Source organism: Amblyomma americanum, chromosome 8, assembly GCF_052857255.1.
Source record: "Amblyomma americanum isolate KBUSLIRL-KWMA chromosome 8, ASM5285725v1, whole genome shotgun sequence".
In the NCBI taxonomy this organism is placed as follows: Eukaryota; Metazoa; Arthropoda; class Arachnida; order Ixodida; family Ixodidae; genus Amblyomma; species Amblyomma americanum.
This window is the reverse complement of record NC_135504.1, coordinates 6,402,939-6,422,280: the sequence shown is the minus strand read 5'-3', so window position 1 is coordinate 6,422,280 and position 19,342 is coordinate 6,402,939. Positions and strand designations below refer to the sequence as shown.

At 44.2% G+C, this 19,342-nt stretch overlaps 2 protein-coding genes across 2 annotated transcripts; both read left to right on the top strand.

The window, feature by feature from the left end:
• Nucleotides 1-1,761: 1,761 nt before the first annotated feature.
• Nucleotides 1,762-2,331, top strand: SmF (small ribonucleoprotein particle protein SmF). Its single transcript, XM_077633720.1, has one exon. The coding sequence runs from the start codon at nucleotides 1,898-1,900 to the stop codon at nucleotides 2,159-2,161; it is 264 nt and encodes an 87-aa protein (XP_077489846.1). The 5' UTR covers nucleotides 1,762-1,897; the 3' UTR covers nucleotides 2,162-2,331.
• Nucleotides 2,332-6,185: 3,854 nt separating this feature from the next.
• Nucleotides 6,186-17,889, top strand: LOC144100832 (uncharacterized). The gene is made up of 2 exons (XM_077633719.1): nucleotides 6,186-6,406; nucleotides 15,878-17,889. Exons 1-2 carry the CDS (start codon nucleotides 6,244-6,246, stop codon nucleotides 16,369-16,371), a joined length of 657 nt encoding a protein of 218 aa, XP_077489845.1. The 5' UTR covers nucleotides 6,186-6,243; the 3' UTR covers nucleotides 16,372-17,889.
• The last annotated feature ends 1,453 nt before the right edge of the window (nucleotides 17,890-19,342 follow it).

The following is a 19,342-nucleotide window of genomic DNA, read 5'->3' as shown; positions in this document are numbered from 1 at the left end:
ACCACTCTTGGTGGACGTCAAAAGACAGGCTAATCATATGTCAACTAGTTCAGTGGTTAACGAAATTTCAACAGTTAACGTTTTAACTATTACAGATCGGTGCATGACTGCAAATAAAAATCGGTAGCTGGCCGCTGGTAACAGCCATATCCGTTTTTAGAATTTCGAGAACGCGATTAACCTCCCCGCTTTGGCTCAACAAATTTGGCCCAAATTTGTTGAGCCGCAGGGGCAAAGGTAATCACGTTTTTGAAATTCTAAAAATTTGTACGGCTATTACTTACGGCTGGCTACAAACCTCTAATTGCAATCAGACGCCTATCGGTAATAGTTGAAAAGTTAATGATTTGAATTTACTTTACCATTGCAAAAGTTAACATGATTCGCCTGTTTTTTGACATCTGCCAAGGTCGGTATTACTATGACGCAATAAGCTTCCGTTTACCTCAAGAGCCGTATTTTGAGAAATTAGTGGCTGGCTTTCCTGGAATACCTAGTATACATATACCGGCCTCTTGAAAGCCGCCACATGAACAGGCCGCTTGGCGACGCTGAAGTAGGACACGAATTGCGGCAGCATGCATGCTATGCGGCGCCGTAGTGGCCCTGTTTTTGAAATAGCCGTGGAAGAGAACTACTGCGTACCGTATTCAAAGTTCGCGCCTATTATTCGAAAACTATTCAAAGACTTATGAACGTATTCTTTTTCTTTCGAATAATTTTGAATGTGTGCTATTCGATTCGTTCAGCAAATCGATGGGAGGATATTCGATTCGCTATTCGAAAATTTCGAAATTCGCACGCCTCTACCCAGTTCATCTAAGTTTTTTACATTCATAGTTAAAAAGCCGCCTGATAAAGAGTAAGCAAGCATGCTAAAACATTCTCGCCATATCGTCAGGAAGTCCTTAGATTTTCGCGAAATGTAGGTCGGGTAGAACAAATCGTCGTGCATATGCGAATGGGTGCGGTGTGGTGGGTTGTTGTGATGTGGTGTGACGCCCCAAAGCTGAAAAAAAAAAAAAAACGTTGGTTACCCTGTATGTTGGATGATGCTTACGTATCTAAAGCTCCCTGCCCATGCGTAACCGCGTAGACTACACTACGGGGACTGTCGGGGGACTCTTATCGTGATCTGACGGGAAGGGGGAGACAGGCTGCACTCGTCACGTGACCTGCGAGCTGTAATGAGTTGTGACTCTAATAAAAGAGCGGGGCGTAGAGAGTACAGCTCAACGAGAGAAGGAAATCATGCTTATTTTAACGAAATATGAACGAACGTCAAGAGCCCTGCACGGGTTTAACGAAGAAGTTCGTTGTATCAGCAAAACGCTAGTTTAGAACACATACATGCGCGCGTACACACACACGAGCTTCCGGGTTTAAAAGTCTGCTCTCACAACGATTAAAAACTGTGTCAGCCAGACTTCAATGTAGCCCACAGCTCTCATAATGCACGCGAAGATACTCGGTAAGATGAAAACGTTTGCGCATCGCAAAGGTTCAACTAGTTCGGCCTCGAAACAAACTTTGTAAATGGCGCCATGAATGACGACAATAGCTTTGTACGTTTGTGCCTAGATGCCGCCACATTTGTAATACTCGATGACTCGTCATCACATCACGTTAGACGCACTGTGTGAATTAACAAAATCTATAAGTAAATATAATTTTTTTTTGCGGCGTACATAAAGACTGTAGTCGTTATTTTAGCGCATAACGAAGTTAAAGCGAAAGTGCCAACACAAACGTTCTAGACCGTCGATCCGACTCAATCCGCATCCAACTTAGACCGGCTACTTCGTTCGAAGCGCGTGTTGACCGGCATCTTTGTGCGCTTCGGCGTCGTTTGCGATTTTGTTTTGGCTCCTAAGAAAACCGGAAAACCTCCAGCACGATGGCATCGCTGCCTCTCAACCCAAAGCCGTTCCTTAACAGCCTGACCGGCAAACCGGTGATGGTGAAACTCAAGTGGGGCATGGAGTACAAGGGCTACCTCGTATCCGTCGACGGCTACATGAACCTGCAGCTGGCCAACACCGAAGAGTACATCGACGGCAACTGCACCGGCAACTTGGGCGAAGTGCTCGTCCGCTGCAACAACGTCCTCTACGTCAGGGGCGTCGAGGAGGAAGAAGAGGACGGTGAGATGAAGGACTGAGTCGTCCGCGGTCTCCTACCGTGTCGCTTTGGAAGATTGCCGTCTCGCCTGCGCCTTGTGTGAAGATGGTGCCGTCATTTTGTACAGAAGAAAAGAGAGAAGAAGCCTCAGCTCATTGTAATCATCCATAATGTGTCCTCCATAAATGCGCTTTGTCTTCGTTGCTGGAATTATTGATTGCTTATTCATGGTGTATGCGGTACAGAGTTGGGGCTGAGAAGTGCGAAATGAATAGGGTTCTCGTGCGTATTGATGCGGTTTGGAGGTGATCACCCCAGGTTAAACCGGGGATTAAATTGCTTTAAACTGGTTTAGTTTTGTAAAAATAACGCTATATATAAGCTCAGCGTGGCACCTGGTCCCTCTAATCTGCGCAATCATATTTATTGGGCAGTGACAGCCATCGAAATACGTTTGACTGCTTGGTGTACAGCAGCCGGCCGCAAAACTGTCGCGCACTTTTCAGTTCCCCAGTAGCGAAATGTAAACTACTGTATGGCTTTTGACTTGAGGCAGTCACATTATTTGCTTTGATTTCTTTTTACAAGACTGAGCTAGGCCCTGTTTGCGTGGCCTGCTTGTGTATTCAAGACCGCGGTCAAAAACCACAAGCATTTGGCCTAGGCACCTTTAGTGACTAGTGTGCTTAGCAGTTCACTGACACGCACATGCCAATATGGACCACTGTTGATTGAGATTTTAAATCTTTTTTCTTGCAACTAGCTGAGTTCCAAAGATAACGTTTATAGTACTAGTGTTAGGTTCATACACACTAGGCATAGAAAAGTTTCCACCATCCTCTGTGTCAGGAAACAGGACAGGAGAGGAAACAGGTAATTTTTAAATCTGGTATTCTGTACCGGTATTCATCGGGCTGGAATAAACCTGTCCTGTTGGTGCCTCAACAGTGTCCAATCACTATGTCGCTCTGTGCTTAATTCTGGAGCAAAGAACACTATTCACATCATTTTCTGGCTTACTAAAGGTGCGTTCTTGGTAAAAGTGCCATATATTTCTTTTATTCGGTCAGAACTTGCTCAAACTAAAGCTATTACTAAGGAGGGAAATGTTGTACAAAAATATTTTACACTCGTGCAGCATACCTCATACACTAGCAGTAAATTTCATTCAGGGGTAGTGCCTACAGAAATTAAGTTTTTTAAAATAATTTGACCTAGCATTGTACTCCCAAGCATTAGAGCAGTGATCTGGGTGCAGCAATTGATGTAAAAGGGGACGTATATAAACGTAGAAATTCCGGTTTGGTAGCAGAAAGCATAATTAATCGTTTGACTTGGGGCTTCTTTAGGCTATTCAAACAAATGTAATAACTCCTTTTACAAGTCACTGGTGCTGAAGAATTCATTCAAGAATTTAGGATTTGCACTAGCAGCAATAGATGGTATATTTGTGTGCATGCAACCAAATCTATCCTTAATGGCATAGGCATACTCTAAATTATGGACAACAAGCTATAGCTTTGACCCACCACTGCAGTGAAGATGCTATGGCATTCAGCTGCTGAACACTAGTTCATGGTTTTGGTCTCCACTGCACCAGCAACTATGCAATGGAGGGAAAATATGAAAACAACCATGCACTGAAATTTGAAGATGACGAATTTTAATGGTGCAAGGGCAGCTTTGGCCAAAGAGCACCGAGACTCAAGGTGTTCCTTTTCACAAGGTAGGGCAAAGACCCATATACTGAGCATTTTATTTGAGAGAAGCCGAGCGCCAGACCAAGGAAAGCTTGTACCCATTGTACCACTGGTGGGTACCCGGCAGGACTAGGGATCAAACCCCACACCTGCATATAAGTTGGGTGCTCAGACTGCTAGGTCACTGAAGCAGTGATGGATTTGAATGGTGCAAAACCAGTTAAAACTAACAACTGCCATAAGGTTTGATGGTGCACAGAGATCTACGTGGCCGTGAAAGAATCCCTGGGGTTGAACTAACTGGAGCTTGCCACTATGATGTCTTTCATAAACCACAGCTTTCCTTTTGCACGTGAAAATTTATTAACCAAATATCTGTGCCTAAGATTTATTAGATAAAGCAAGAGCCTCGTGTGCACAGCCAAACAGTGCTTTTATTTATTTTCATACATTGTAGTCTCGCATGAGGCTATGGAAGGTGGGGACAGGAGAAACGCGATGCACAAACATGTGAGTTGCAATCAAGAACTGGAGCTTGCCACTGTGATGTCTTTCATAAACCACAGCTTTCCTTTTGCACGTGAAAATTTATTAACCAAATATCTGTGCCTAAGATTTATTAGATAAAGCAAGAGCCTCGTGTGCACAGCCAAACAGTGCTTTTATTTATTTTCATACATTGTAGTCTCACATGAGGCTATGGAAGGTGGGGACAGGAGAAACGCGATGCACAAACATGTGAGTTGCAATCAGGAGCTAACGAAATACCTTGAAAGTAAAAAGAAAATGCTATGTCACATTACATTGCGTCACCTACAGTTAAACACTTCTTCAAAGGCAAGGAGCCAGTAGTGCCAAGGAGGGAGTTCCAAATTTCTGTGCTGTGTGGAATGAAAAGCTGCATTTAAACATGTCAGTGCAAGGATCAAAAGCAAAAATATTCGCTCGTAGGTAGCTTCTTGTTGACGATGACTTTTTAAACATATATATATTTTAAACAATTTGCAAAGTTACTCAAATCGTGAAGAATCAATAGACGTGTATGACAACTTTATGCGTCCTGTACGACGATGTAGGGAATGTGGCACGAGCCCCAAAATAGGCTGATGAGAAGGCAAGAAATCTCTAGCATGTAATGACCATTTATAATTTCATGCGACTATTATTTTTGAACATAAAAACATTGGACAGTGAGTTAATATCACCTGACAATACGTTTTCCCAGAGTGTTCTTTTAGGTTACAGTGCTGGGAGGGTAGAATGCATAAATGAATGAAAAACTTATACTGCTCGATAGAGGTCATAGCAAGCTTGGTGGGTAGAGCCGCTAGTCCAGGGCCCCTGCAGTGACACAGGCCCAAACGATCACTGTACGCCGACCTTCTGGGTAATCGCTGAACAGCACTGCCTCCCACTGTTCTGTCGTGGCGTTGTGTATGTGAGGGTCTGCCATTATGTGTCGGCAGCACCATGGTGTGTGACAAAGATCAGATGTCGTACATCCCATGTAAAGCATGCAAGACAGCTCTAGGACTACCACCTAGCAGCTCGAACAGCTCACTAATGTACCTAAGAGTCTCCAGCACCTTCACTGATTTCAAAGAGGCCCAACTCGTCGCTCAGAGAAAACGACTACTGCAAACTACAACAGGGCGCACTTTTCTCACCAGGCTTGGTTACACGGCCAACGCGAGAAAGATCAAGATGACTGCAGACATCCTTGATCATGTAAGGGCTGCCTACACAGTTACCTCAATTATTGAGAGGGTCGAAAGATACACCTAGAATGACACCAAAAATGGCTAAGAATCATCTCGATTTTGATCACTGTGGGCACGAACTGCGCAGTTCATAGTGTACCGCCGCCCTCATGCTTAACACGGACACTCGAGCGCACGGATTGGACTAATACTGCCGCCTCTGAGTACTGGACGCTGCTTGCGAGGCATGGTGCGTTTGCAGTGGCTGCCGATAGCGGGTGGCCTGCAACTAATCCTACCATCGAATCGAACCCATCGGCCAACGCTCAGCGACGATCGTTCGTGTTAAAGTGTGCGGCCGGCGGTACACACAGGATGTCTGTAGTGCGTAGTCCGTACAGCGACAGCACCTCGGGCACGAAGGAAGGAAATTTCACGACTTCGAGCAATTACAACCAAAATTTGCCGCCACATCACCGCCACAAACAAAAACAAAGGCAGCTCGCACACTTACACAAAGTTTATTTCAACAATGTTTTGTTGTATTTGTAACATAAAAAAAGTAGGATATGATTTTTATAAAGATTTAATTTACTATTATTTAGCTCGAAGTAATAATGTAGCTAAATTTTCTGCAAGGCTGTTTGTTGTCACGTGACGACGCTGGTGTCTTGTGGGCGATTTGAATTTGCTGAGTCCAGTGGAGCGGTCTGCTGGAAGCGATGGATATTACTTCTAATATTGACGACTTGGAGTCGCAAAAGTATGCCGAGCTGTTGGCCCTGGCTCGCGAGCTCGGCTACACGTGCAAAGGAAATCCGAAGAAGGCCAAGGTGGTGAAGTTCATCCGGCAATCCGTTGCGGTCGGCCCCGTCCATGGCAAAGGTTCGTATTCTTTTTCTTTTCTGACGCTTCTATCGTGACAGTGAATTGACTTCTGTTACCTCACTTTATTACCATGGTCGGGTGTATGCTTGCCATTTTTGTTCGTACGCACAAATTAGTTGCTGTCCCACGTTGCGGCAGCGTTGGATTGGCTTTTACAGCGGCTTTGTTACCGCTGTCCACCTCGTATTACCTGCGGTGGTTTCAACGTTAGGAAGTGCTTGAGATTGGGGCTAGTTGAAACATGATCATATGCACGGTGTGCGCTGCTTAGATTGACAAAAACAGAGTTAGAAAGCATGAACGGTTAAGCGCAACCGTTCGTGTTGTCGTCTTTAACCCTGTCAATCTAAGCAACGCACGTCACTGTATCTGGGGTGACAGGCACGTAGATTCCAGCGGAAGACAAATTGGCGCAATCACCTACAGTTTGCAACTTTGCTTTGCCAATGATGGAAGCCCCACCTTCTTTCGGCCACCAGCCACAGCTATAGACCTGACTTCGCATTCACCTGACGTCCGAATGAAATGGTCAATGGCACCTCCAGAGAGGTTAAAACTGCGCAAAATACGGGAACATAGGCAACGAGGAACACACAAAGCACCACGGGCGCAGACTGCCCACTGTTTTATTCATGAAAAATGCAATGCAGTCTATATCAAGCGAAACCCAAGCACTTGACCCCCTCGTCACTCGCACGTGTACAGATAAAATTGAGGTGAGGACACAGCTCACCAACCGTGTAACACTTCTGGATGCTAAAGAACAACATAAAAACTTGAGCCAGATGCACACTGTGCTTATGTAAAAAAATAGCAATAACTGAGCTTGACAGAGATGAAAAGAACCTTTCTGGAGATATGAACCAATTAGCCTGCAAGAACGGCCTTCCAACGGCACCTGACTGCATAGGGAGTGGCCGTTACCGAATTTCAGTGTTTGCTGCCGACTTCCGTCTGCGTAGTTCCATGCTAAACCATGTTGTCAACTGGGACAAGTACAGGGAGCACCTATCATATGTGTCTGGGGATATTATCGACAAAATGCTGTCTAATATGTTGGCCCCGTGCACGACGGGTAAGTTACCCGACCATTTTCCGGCCCGGATATAATATTCAGGAACTTATGGGCAGCACGCAGGAAGGCGGAGCGGCAATTCATCAGGATGGAAAATGACAGAGCCCTGAGGATGACCTTCAGCAGGCTGAATTCTGCCTTTCGACAACACACAATCTACACAGTTCTCAGTGGGCTTCCTTTTATGCTAGCTTGACTATTTTTTTAGATGACGACAATATGGTGAGTCACTGGGAGACTTGCTGGTGAATCTCGACCTTTGAAGCCTTTTGACTCTCTCGCATTGTGTCTTGCTTGTTTGGCTGAGGAATTTGTAGATGCATGTTTACATGCGAATTCTGGAATTAATCCCAATCCTCCGCCTGGATCGTCCACGACTGCCGTTGACTCCTTATTCCAGTTTAGGGAACTCCAGACAGCCCTTAGTGGCCTACATTGTCAGTGTGCACTTAGTCCCGATTTCATCACAAACCAAATGTTGCGAAACCTCTCTCTTGACCCTAGGAAGGTGCTCTGAACTACCCAAATCAAGTTTAGGAGACTGGTGTCTTTTGGCTGTCATGGAAGGGAGCTTGTGCTCCAGTGCTAAAGCCCGGCCAGAAGGTTTTGGAAGTAGCCAGTGCCAAGCTGCACTTGAACTGCCGGAACTGGCACTGCATGTCCGTGGTGCCCTAGCGGCAAATCAAATGTACCTCAAAGCTTGATACTAAATAATTTGCAAGTCGTGGGTGTAACGATTCATTACATTTATTTGTTCATCTGTGATTGTTCGATTCGAGAGAGGTTAGGGACCACTTCCAAGCAAGGAAAGGGCTGCATCACAAGGTGTACCTTAGAGAAGTGTTTTCTCCCCCATACTCTTCAATGTTGCAATGACTGGTGTTCCGGAGGCCTTGAAGAAAAATCACAGGCAGGTCTGCATGTCTGTATTTGCAGACATTTATGTTTGGTTTTCTGGCTACCAACACAAGTGATTAGCCTTGACAGCTCCACAGACCCTACTTTCGGTACAAGATTACAAGGTGTGGGATTGTCTGTATTAGAGGAAAAGTCCTGCTTTGTCCTGTTTCCAGGTGTTCTCCGCAGTTGAAGGTAGATCGTGGCGGCTTGTGCATTCGCCAGTGTAGTCACATGCATTTTCTTGGTGGTGTTCTTGAGTGCAGTTTTCAGAGGCGACGTGCTGTGCACTTGATTGTCTCGTCTATTTTCGCGCATCAATGTGATCCATAGAATCGCAGGTGAACAGTGAAGACTCCATGAACCATGAGCCACATATTGTACCAACTACCTTCAATATCATCCGTTTCACAGTTTGAAGGTTATAAATTTTTTACTGAAAGAGCCTAAGGAGAGTGCTTGGAGTTTCCCAGGCGGCCGTGTACAATCTAGTTCTTAATGAGTCACTGTCTGAACTTAGCCTTGTCGCTTCACAAAGGTTATTAATGCAGTTTGGTCACCTCGGAGAGGCAGTAACTTGGCGAGCTCTTCTACAGTGCCTCTAAAAGAGATCCGAGTCCTGGGCTTACTTAACACTTAACACTCTTGGTACCCTGGGTCTTAACATTCGGAGAAGCCAGCAGTTAAAACAACCTTGGCCATTTGAGAGAGTCGACTGTGTGTTGGCCACTTCTCAAGTTCACGCTAAGTGGAGTACTCCATTGGCAGAAAAGTGTTTTCTCCTACTCGAGCATTTTGAAACAGATTATGCTCGTCATCTCCAAGTTTACACTGAACTGATGGTTCTGTGGGCAAGATAAGGGGAGCTATCGCAGCGGCATTTCATATTCCGCCTTTGAATATTTCCTGGTCTGTCCGCCTTACTCGAGTCGCATCTTCCACAACGGCTAAAAGCAGGGCTATTGAGGTGGCTTTACAGAGTCTAAGGTCTTGAGCTCAACTTGTTGTCATCATGACAGATTCGAAATCTGACGTCAAAGGTTACAGCACGGGTTCCCGTTTGAAGGGTTTTCTCTTAGCTCTTTCCACTTGGTGTATAATCTGCACAGTATAGAGGCTACTTCCTATGTTTCCAATAGGTAACCCTTACACATAGGCGTCTTGGGCAACAAAGTGGTGGACAACTTGCCCATGAAGTGCTTTCTATGAATCCATCAAGAAAAGTCCCTTGTGATGTCAAAAGATGCTTACAAGAAAAAAAGGGGGTCCTCAGCCAGTTAAGTTGCCTGTGATGTCCACCCAACCAACCGTGTATGGTCGGGGGACTAAAGATACCTCAAGCCACTTTACTACACCTCATTCACACAGGTTTGTCTCGTACCCCAGTGTAGATGCATAAGCCGGGCCTGGCATCGTCTCTGCTTTGTCTTTCGTGTGGTGCGGGCACTAATGTAGAACATTATCTCATGTGCTGCCCAGATGTCAACAAAGAAAGGTGTGCTCTACTCGCTTCTCTCTAGAGGGCAGCAGCGCTACACGCTTCATTTCAAGACCTGATTACCCGCTCTGGCATCACTTGTACAGAAAAAAGGCTTTGCGCCTTCTAAAATTTCTACGAGATTGGGACCTGGACTTCGAATCATGACAGCAGTAGTTGATATCTATTCTGGAGATTGTGCACATGCTGACATAAGTCTGGCAAGTCGCAGATCTGTGCCAAAAATTGCCGTCCTTAATTAATATCTAAGTGTCGCTATGGTGGAGTAATTTCTGGTAGAACATTTGCAAGGCTAACCCCACCATTAGCTAAAAACCTCAGTCTCTCATTATTGAGGGCTGTACGTTGTGCCAGTAGTGTTGCACTAATGAACTACGCTCTTAACAACAGGAAGCATTTCTCCATTTTTTTTATGGGAGCATTTTTGGGCTTGTTTGTCTGAACAAGATAAACTGTAGGTGGTGGGGGACATCAAAACAGGCTTGCTGGCAGTTGGGACATGCGTGTTGACCAGTCGCACACTTGCTGGCCACATTAGTCAAGCACGTCGGAATAATGTCACTATGCTGTAGCGATTCAGTTATTCAGCAATACATCGCAGAGTTTCTTTCGATGAAGCTTTTTCAGGCAGTTTTGCAAACACGGTTGGAGGACCTGTGAGCATTGCCTTCATTCTTGGCTTCAAACAGATAACTTTTCATATTTCATTGGGTGTTCTGCAAAGTTCCCTTCTCGTGTGCCCCTTTTATTCATTTATATTGGCCATGTCGTTCAAGCTTTTGCTCTAAGCTTTTTTAGCGGGTACAATATGTCTGGTCACCTTTTACTTTAAAATTTTAATTTCCTCCATTTGCGATTAGGGCGGGATTTGGCAAATGGGGATTTAACTTGGAAGATGGTGGCAATGATGCTGGAATTTACACATGCCAAGCATGGATAGGAGAGTGCCCATGGGTTCCGGTACTTTGATGTAGTATTTTCCTTTTATCTTCAGTGGCTCAGACATGTTGGTCTTACCTGCTCAAAAGCATTGAAACAAAAATAGCCAACTTAAAAAGAACTTTAAAGGATGCATGACAGATCAACTCGAGTTAGTGCAGAAAAAGCCATCATTCATTTTTTTTTGTTTACCGCTACAACTGACTTTTCTTCAACGCATTCCTGCATCTTGTTATTCATCTTACTGAGCAGTGATGGACGTATGGTTAGCTTATTATACAAATAAAAATTGTGCACAATGTTGTTCCTGTCACTGAATCCATTTCGTTTGTTAGTCGTACTCAAGTGGCCTGCAGGAGTGACTCATTAAATATTATCTGTGAAAGCTATGTAGCTATCTCTTCTAGTTGCATGGCTATGCTTGGGTAGAGACTAATGAGGAATTACTTTCTCATTTCTACACAACATTGGACTAGTTTAAAATTGTCCCATTCAGGTCATCTTTTGGTAGCCACAAATCTTCCTTCACGCAGTTCGGGTATGGAATGAATTCAGTTACCACCTCCATTGTTTGTGAAACAAGTGTCTAGATATGTCATTATTTTCTTATAACCACCCGTGTAGTATTTTTAATCTGAGACAGCAGTATTCATAAATAAAAATAATTTGGAGGGCATCATTGCATGTGGATGGGAGACATGTCACGGGTAGTGTAACAGCAGGAACAGCGATACTAGTGACAAACTTGACCCGGTTATTCGGTGATCTGGGCCTGCAAACAGAACACAACTCGGCAGCATTGATCGCTGTGCAACGGTTGAGAAGAGTGTCCGTGACTTATGGCCGAACCCAATCTAAAGGAGACATTGAACTTTGAAAAAGGGATTCTGAAACACTAACAGCCATCTTGAACAGTATGGAAACCACCACATGTGATCATTTCCAGGGCTCTGTTGTCAAGCCTCGCATAGTGAACAGTGATAAGACTGCGTGCTGGTGGAGATACCGTTACAAACCATTTGTGGCAATACCTATGTCCTTGTCAGAAGGTATATGCTGGAAATTCTGGGTTGCTTAAAATCCTGAGCGTCCTTTGGTGCACTACTCACAAGAATTTGGTGCGCCGGTGCGGCCTCGCGCTGATGCTTTATTATCTGTGTGCAGTATCTTTAAGAGATTTTCAAATGGTGCTCCCAGCACATGACTGCACTTAAAGTAGGGGCATCAAAATTTCTGCTGCGGGTTTTCTTTGGAATGATGGAAAAGGTGGTGTATATGGGTTAGCATTTGGAATTCACCTCTACGCAGTTAATAATTTATAATTGAATTTTTGCTTGCGTTGCTTTGCCTCAATAGCCAAAGGGTGGCTAGATGTCACAGACGAGTCGAGACAATGCTGAGGTGATGCAAGGCATACAAAGACCAGGCGATAATTTCTGTCTTTGTTTTAATTCAGTCCAGCTGTTACTTCAACCTGTGCCAAGAGTCTGAAGGCAACAAATTGACAAGCAGCTTCAACATTGCAGCTTTTTATATGCCTGACATGACCTGAATATTGCCTCATCTTTGATGTCATAGGCACTGGTTGGCTTTTCAAACCGGAAGAACTCAAGAGAAATAATTAAATTATAGATCATTTATCAGGTGCGGGCAAACTCTGCATGACGATCTATGTTTGCCAATGTATTATGAGTCATTACGAAGAAGACATGCAACCAGAATTTGGGGTCCCTGCTTTGTTAAACATCTGTGTGCGAGGCAAACTGCTGCCAACTGCAGAATGTCGAACTGCCATTCGTCAGGCAGTACCACATTTGAGTTACACAGCGACAATAGAGTAGTAGTTGAATTAAATTAGCCTACCTCTATCTCTAGGTGGCTAGTGCGAGCTGTTAATAAATGTTGTGCAAATGGATCTGAGGCAGAGAGAGTAAACAGGTAACAAAGGCGTTCATGAATGGTCGTGGAGGAAGCGCCTCAAGTTGCAGCAAGGCGAGTCTCGCTCAACCACTGCTGCTGTTGTCGTCTAGCTTCCGGTAGACTTATGTAACAGCTAGTAGGTGTAATCTTTGTATCTGCTCGACGAAAAAGAACTGACAGTTGTTGTGGGGCTCCTATTTAGTACTTCAGGCTGCTGTCCTCCATGTGATGATCAGCCTTGACCATCTCAAATCTACACCACAAAACTAGATGACATTGAGTCAAGGCAGAATCTCCTTCGTGCTTTTCGCCATTGACTCGGTAGCATTCACCTGGAGTACGCGACCTGTGTGCTAAAGAAGTGCGAAAGGCACCTAAACCCAAGACTACTTACGTGTATTAAGTGCGAAATTATTCTCATCGTGAGTTCTGTTGTGAGGTTCATTAAAGAGTGCTTCCTTTGTAATGATACACCTACTCATTAGCATATAGTCATAAGACAACGCATACACTATGTTCGCCTTTATTCACCAAGAACCAATGCTTTCTTGTGACCTATGGGTTGCATGCTCGCATCGCAGTCTAAAGGTCCTTGGTTCAACTCCGCGTACCTTCAGAAGAAATTTTATTTTTCTTTGCTGTAGACGTCACTATCTTATCGTCTACTACTGACGTCATGCAAGACGATCGTGACGTCACTAGGTGGTTTTTTTATTATGGCTGCTGGTCAACTATTTTGGGTTTAGTTGCCGATGAGACATATCATGCTTTTGCATTAAAAGTGAGTGCAGTTAAATCTAGTAAACTTTCTCCGTTGTGCACTCTTTGAAGTAACATGGAATGCTGATTGTTTTATAGGGACACAGAGGACAAATAGAAGCTGACCCGTATAAGTAGGGGACTACGTTCTCATAGCAAAGGGTCCACACTCCGAAAACTGAGCTTTTATGAGCTTTTGTAAACTAGAAAAAAAACGTTCGAAATACAGGTTTCGCCACCAGCCGGCTGACTTCAGAAGTAAACTGTGACACGTCGACACAGAACTTTAGCTGCAGATCCCAGAGGCTAGGCTACACTGGCATTCACTTCATAACGGCATTCACGGAGTCCTTTTTTGTGTAGACGTCTCGAGTTGTAGCCAAGTGGAGGGGGAATCTCTAAATGCAATTTGCTTGGCAATAAACGTGTTCTGCTGCCACCCAAATGTAGGCATATCCAAAATGAACCCTAGAATATATTTTTATTCTGAACAAAATTTGCATGAAGCTGTTTGCAGTTTTCTTTTAATATAGGTGGTTGCAAGTCTTCCTGTGCCACTCAATCAAGCTTGTATTAACCCCTCCACCGTTTTGTTATACCAACAAAATTCTTAACAAAACTGCTTATTTTTTTTATTCCTGATTTCGATTATTATGGAAAGAAAAAACACGCATTCGATCTTTAAGAAATATTTGAAGCGAACACGAAGTTAAATGAGCATGTTCAAGTTTATTATTTCTTACAATGCATAAAACCAACTTCCTGCTGGTAATGAGCGATAAAAATTAAAGAATGACCACAGCCAACAATGTCTTAACTTTTTCACTGAGTTGCGATGACAAGCAGTTCATTGCTTCACCGAAAAAGCTTTGGGGCGGTGTGGTAAATTTCAAAACAAGGGATTACGCATGACGGTTTGTTGCAGCTCTTGCACCAAAACCATTCCTTCCACCCACCATCCACCAAATTCCTTGCAACAGAAAGAGACCAAGTAACACCCACATCCCTTCCTCAGTCACTGGCACCCATTTTTTGATGTGGGAGTGCTCACATGGACGGCAGCCCTTCACCTTCTCAGCAGTGTTATGGTTAGTTTCTTCGACCACCATTGAAATGAGTTCATCATCGAGGAAATGCTGAATATATTCAAGGAAGTCATCAGGCGAGCTTATAGCGAACGTCTTACCGGGAACTGCCAGAAAAGGAAACCGAGGCGGTCGCATAGGGACGTTACTGACGCCGATCTTCATCCTCTGACGTGCGCTTGCAAAGTTCACTTCTGAGTTGTCTCTTCTTCATCGGAAGAACTGTTCAGCACGTCATCACTATCGTTCTAGCTCCCTGAAACAATGTACACTTCGGTGTCTAAATCACCATCGTCTGAAGAAGATGACGACGAAGAAAATCGTCTTTTCCGAGATGACGGGCCAGCAATACATGCGACGCCTCCGCCGGATGCCATTATTTAAAACCTAGGTTGCCATATAAAAAAAAAACAACACTTATGCGGTAGAAGAAAACGAAATTAACGGATCAGTGCTGCGATCTGTCGAGCAAAATGCCATCTAATCCACACACGAGCGCTGCTCGCCCAAAACGCTGAAGGGAAGAACCTATTCAGCGAGGACGAGCTACAGTCGGCCAAAACGGTTTGGGGACGGTTTGGCGACGAGCCCAGCTCGTCCAAAACGGTTAAGGGGTTAAGTTACCAATGGTGCATAAAATCTTCTTGGTTCCCAATGCCTGCTAGCAGTAATGCTTGGATTTCGATTCAGCAAACTTTTCACGGCAACACTGAGGTTTTCAAGTGCTGTGCTCGTGTCTATGCGACTATGTTGTCTCCTTATTTCAGTTTCTGTTGTTAGGTCATGCGTTTGTGCTCGGTAGTCACCAGCCCAACTAGATTCAATGCAGGACAAAGGCCTCTTCCTTTGATCTCCAGTTACCCTGCCCTGTGCCTGCTGCAGCGACTTTATCCCTGCAAACTTCCTAACCTCATCTATACGCATAATTTTCTACTGCTCCGTAATGCATTTACCACCTGTTACTCTAAGGGTGCAGGCAGAGATGCATTATTTTCATTTTTTTTAGGTAGCTTTAACCTATCTAATGTTGCCTTAAGGTGCCCATCAGTTATTTTTCCTTCACATCGCTTGTTTCGCCCATGTCCATTTCTTTTTCTCGATTTCACCTGGTATATCAATAACTTGCGTTTTGCTTCCTGACCTATTCTGCCTCCTGTCTCTTCCTGCCTGCATGCTGTACGAAATGTAAAAGCATTTGATTGTTTGTGTATAGTATCATATTTGGTTGATGACATGTTGTATACATCACATTCCATGTTTCAAAAATCTTTGGTGTTTTCATCTGCCATTTACAGAAAACAGGGTGATGTTTGCCTCCGAGGCTCATGATGTCACCGGCCCAGACCTCGAGGAGACACCGCCAGCAGCAGCTTCAGCGTCACCGAAGAATGCACAACCAAAGACACCAGGAGTGAAGTCTTCTTCAAAGGTTAAGAAGACTCCAAACATTTCAAAGGTTAAGAAGACTCCAAACTTTCCCAAGCTTCATGCAGCCGAATTTGCCAAGATGAAGTCCTTGACGGAATGCGCCGCCCGTCGCAATATCCTGGCAAATGGCACTGGAGCCAGTGGTGCGTCACAGACTCCAAAGGCGACGACGTCACGGATCCCTCGGCTCATGCTGAAGAAGGCCAAGACGGAGCCGCTCAAGATGCCCGTGCGAGAGCGGATTGCCCCGAATCACCGTGCATCTGCTCGACAACACCAAGCACGCACGATATTGGGCAAAGTTCGCTCCAACAGGAGGTTCGATCTGCTGATGGCGAAAAGGGGTCTGACATGCGACTGACATCTTCTCTTCAAAATTTAAGGGGATTTTAATAGATTCACAAGTGTGGCTTTGTGTTGCAGTACAGGCACGGACATAAGTAAACGGAGCATGTAATTTCATTCTAACTGCAAACACGTCTTCCCTATAGGGACTGAAGAAACATTGTTCGTTCATGAGAAAGCGCTCAGGCATCTCCTACCAGTTTGCACACACCATTGCTGGTAATTTCAGTTAGGCAACGCATGAAAAATTTTGGAAGTCGATAGCGTGCTCCGTTTACTTTTGTCCGCGCCTGTACATGACTGCATGACATGCCTACGTATTTTCTGCGACACACAAGAAGCAATAAAAATTATAGCTTTTATGTGTGCGTATGTGCATTTACCATGTATAGATTTCAGTCCTATGCTGTGAAAGCCTGCTGTTTGCATATCTCATATCTTGCATTTTGGTATTCTGCAGTTTGTATTCATTATTTGTGTGTGGCCAGCTTTTCAAAAGCGAGTATTATTGCAGGAATCGTTTTTATGCTGTGACCCCACTTTTTATTGGAAGTGCAGGTGTAGCAGGGGGTCTTGTAAATTGCTCGTCATTCTTTTTTTTTTTCCCTAATCTGCCACTCTCTGTTTTTAATGCTAAGCTGCTAGCATTTTTAAAGTAGGCTTTGTCAGTCAGTTGGTATGGGCTTCTTTGGATATTTTTAGCTTTTAGTGAGTTCTAGGTTTACTGTGTTACTGCTTGTCCTGCAGTGGAAACAACTCAAAAGTTTTGTGGAGACATTATCACCATGTCTTCACGATTTTGTAGCGATAGCTACATTACGCTAGCATTTCGAGCCTTCTGCGTGGCCACCGCATGGCCACTGTGGTGGCGCCGTTGGTCACATGGTTGGTCACATGGCTTGATCACGTGGTGCAGCCGTTGGTCACGTGGGTTGGTCATGTGGTGTGGAGCAGCTGCTGCTGCAGCAGCGCGGCGTGCAACAGCTGTGCGCATGTGCCGTGTCAAGTGGGACGAAGATTATGAAGGAACGCCTAGTGAAATTGAGCGGCGAAAAACTGACTTTGCAATTCGACTGAGCGAGTTCCACTCGGCCAGCTGTAGCTATCGCGTCACTGCAGGTTTAACCAGAACTAAACCACGGCCAATTTTTTTCTGGCTCTTGTAGACTTTGCGTCAGAAGCTTGTGGATCACTGGTAATCTAGAACACTTCTCATACTCTAGGCACTTGTTCTGAACTTTACTACTGTATTGTATGGTTCATTGTGGAAACTGCCGTATTGCATGCTTTGGCCGGAAGGAAAATTTACTTTTTTGGTGATGCTTTTGATTCAACACCATGTTTTACACTGCATCGATCATATCCAACACATGTGTATATTAGAGTTTTTATATTGTGCTACATTGTGGAGAGCATTTTTTTTAGCCACTGTGTCAAGGTTTATTCTATTCTTTTCACTTGCACTCTATTTGTGCTTGGTTTAGTATTATATTACGACCTAATGAATAAAACTTGCCTCTGTGTTTAATACTCAGCTATGTTTTTGCGATTTCCTTTAAATTTTGTAGTAAAATTTTTCGTGTTTTTGCAAATGGAACATAAGTTCAGTGGGCTTGAGAAGTTATGTTCATTGTTATGGGCTCTTGTGCTTTACGACTAATTTTTAGTTGAAGGAAACGCTGAACAGAACGTTACTTTTTAGTTGGAGAAACACTGAACAGAACGTTACTTCCTAATTCTAATTCTGGTGCAAAGTTCAGTTGGCAGTCTTGGCTCAAAGGATTAATCTGGGTGCTTAGACCCCTTGCTGGTCAGGTTTCAACATACTTGATAAACACAGGGCATGGCTTTGTACTCATTTGCCGAATTACTGCAGATAAGGCCACTTCTAAAAATCGCAAATCGCATCTCTTTCGTCAGCCCCCACTCAGCCGCTGTGGTGACTACTAGTTATGCTTCATACCTTATTTCCTCCTGAGGTGTGTCTTTCATGTTGTAGAGAATCCGGCGTTGGCATCGTTGATCATGAGTGAAATATTCACGACAAATCGCCAGAGAAGCAACCTAGGAGTTGTGCATTGCTTAACCTCTGCACCACTGCACCAGGAATGGTGTGAGGACTCCCAAGGGTCTATGATTGTTTAGTGGAGAATGACCAATTCTGTATATATGGGCACTAACCCATTAAGCTATCACATCATACCCTTTCAGTGGAGCCCTCCAATTTTTATTCAAAATTTATGCATATTTCCTGCAGGGCTGATTTTTGTCACATGATGCCATGATATATAGCTGTGATGCCTATGTGCGTTATTTGAATTTGGTGGAACCATCACAGTTGGAGTAGCTGTAGGTGTTGCCGTGTCGACGTCCGACCAATGCATTGCTAAAAGCAATGGGTATTGCAGATATCTCTTCCAATATGGATGACTGAGGCCCTTAGTCTCCCGCGGTTCCACGAAAAATCGCGGATCTAAGGGTTTTTTTTGCGGAATTATTTGTTAGCAGCCATTTTCTGTTTTGGTGCTAATGTTATGGATATCAGTACGAACAACGATATAATAGAAAAATGACTATTTTATCTTATTCGCATGAAAATAACGGGAGCGGGGAGTTACAGAATTATGAACTTTAATTGAGAATATTACGATTATACGCGATCTCGATGTTCAAACCAATCATAGCCGCACCCCCGCCTCCTTCAGAAAGAAAAATACCGAGGCCACTTAAAACTGCTTACTTTCTGTGCAGGCGAAAGCATGAATGCCTCAACTTGGGTTTATATGTCATCGGTTGGAATTTCTTTCAATAGCTAGCCTCCAACTTGACTAGCAGCTTTATGCTCTCTGCAGTCATAAATCGTATGACACCAGCTGGAACGCTGTACAACGAACGGTTTCATCACTATTTTGATATCAAAGTCTGACAAACTGACGCTTCATGGTCTGGCAGTAAGTTATGCTGTATGAGCAAATGGCGTGTGTTGT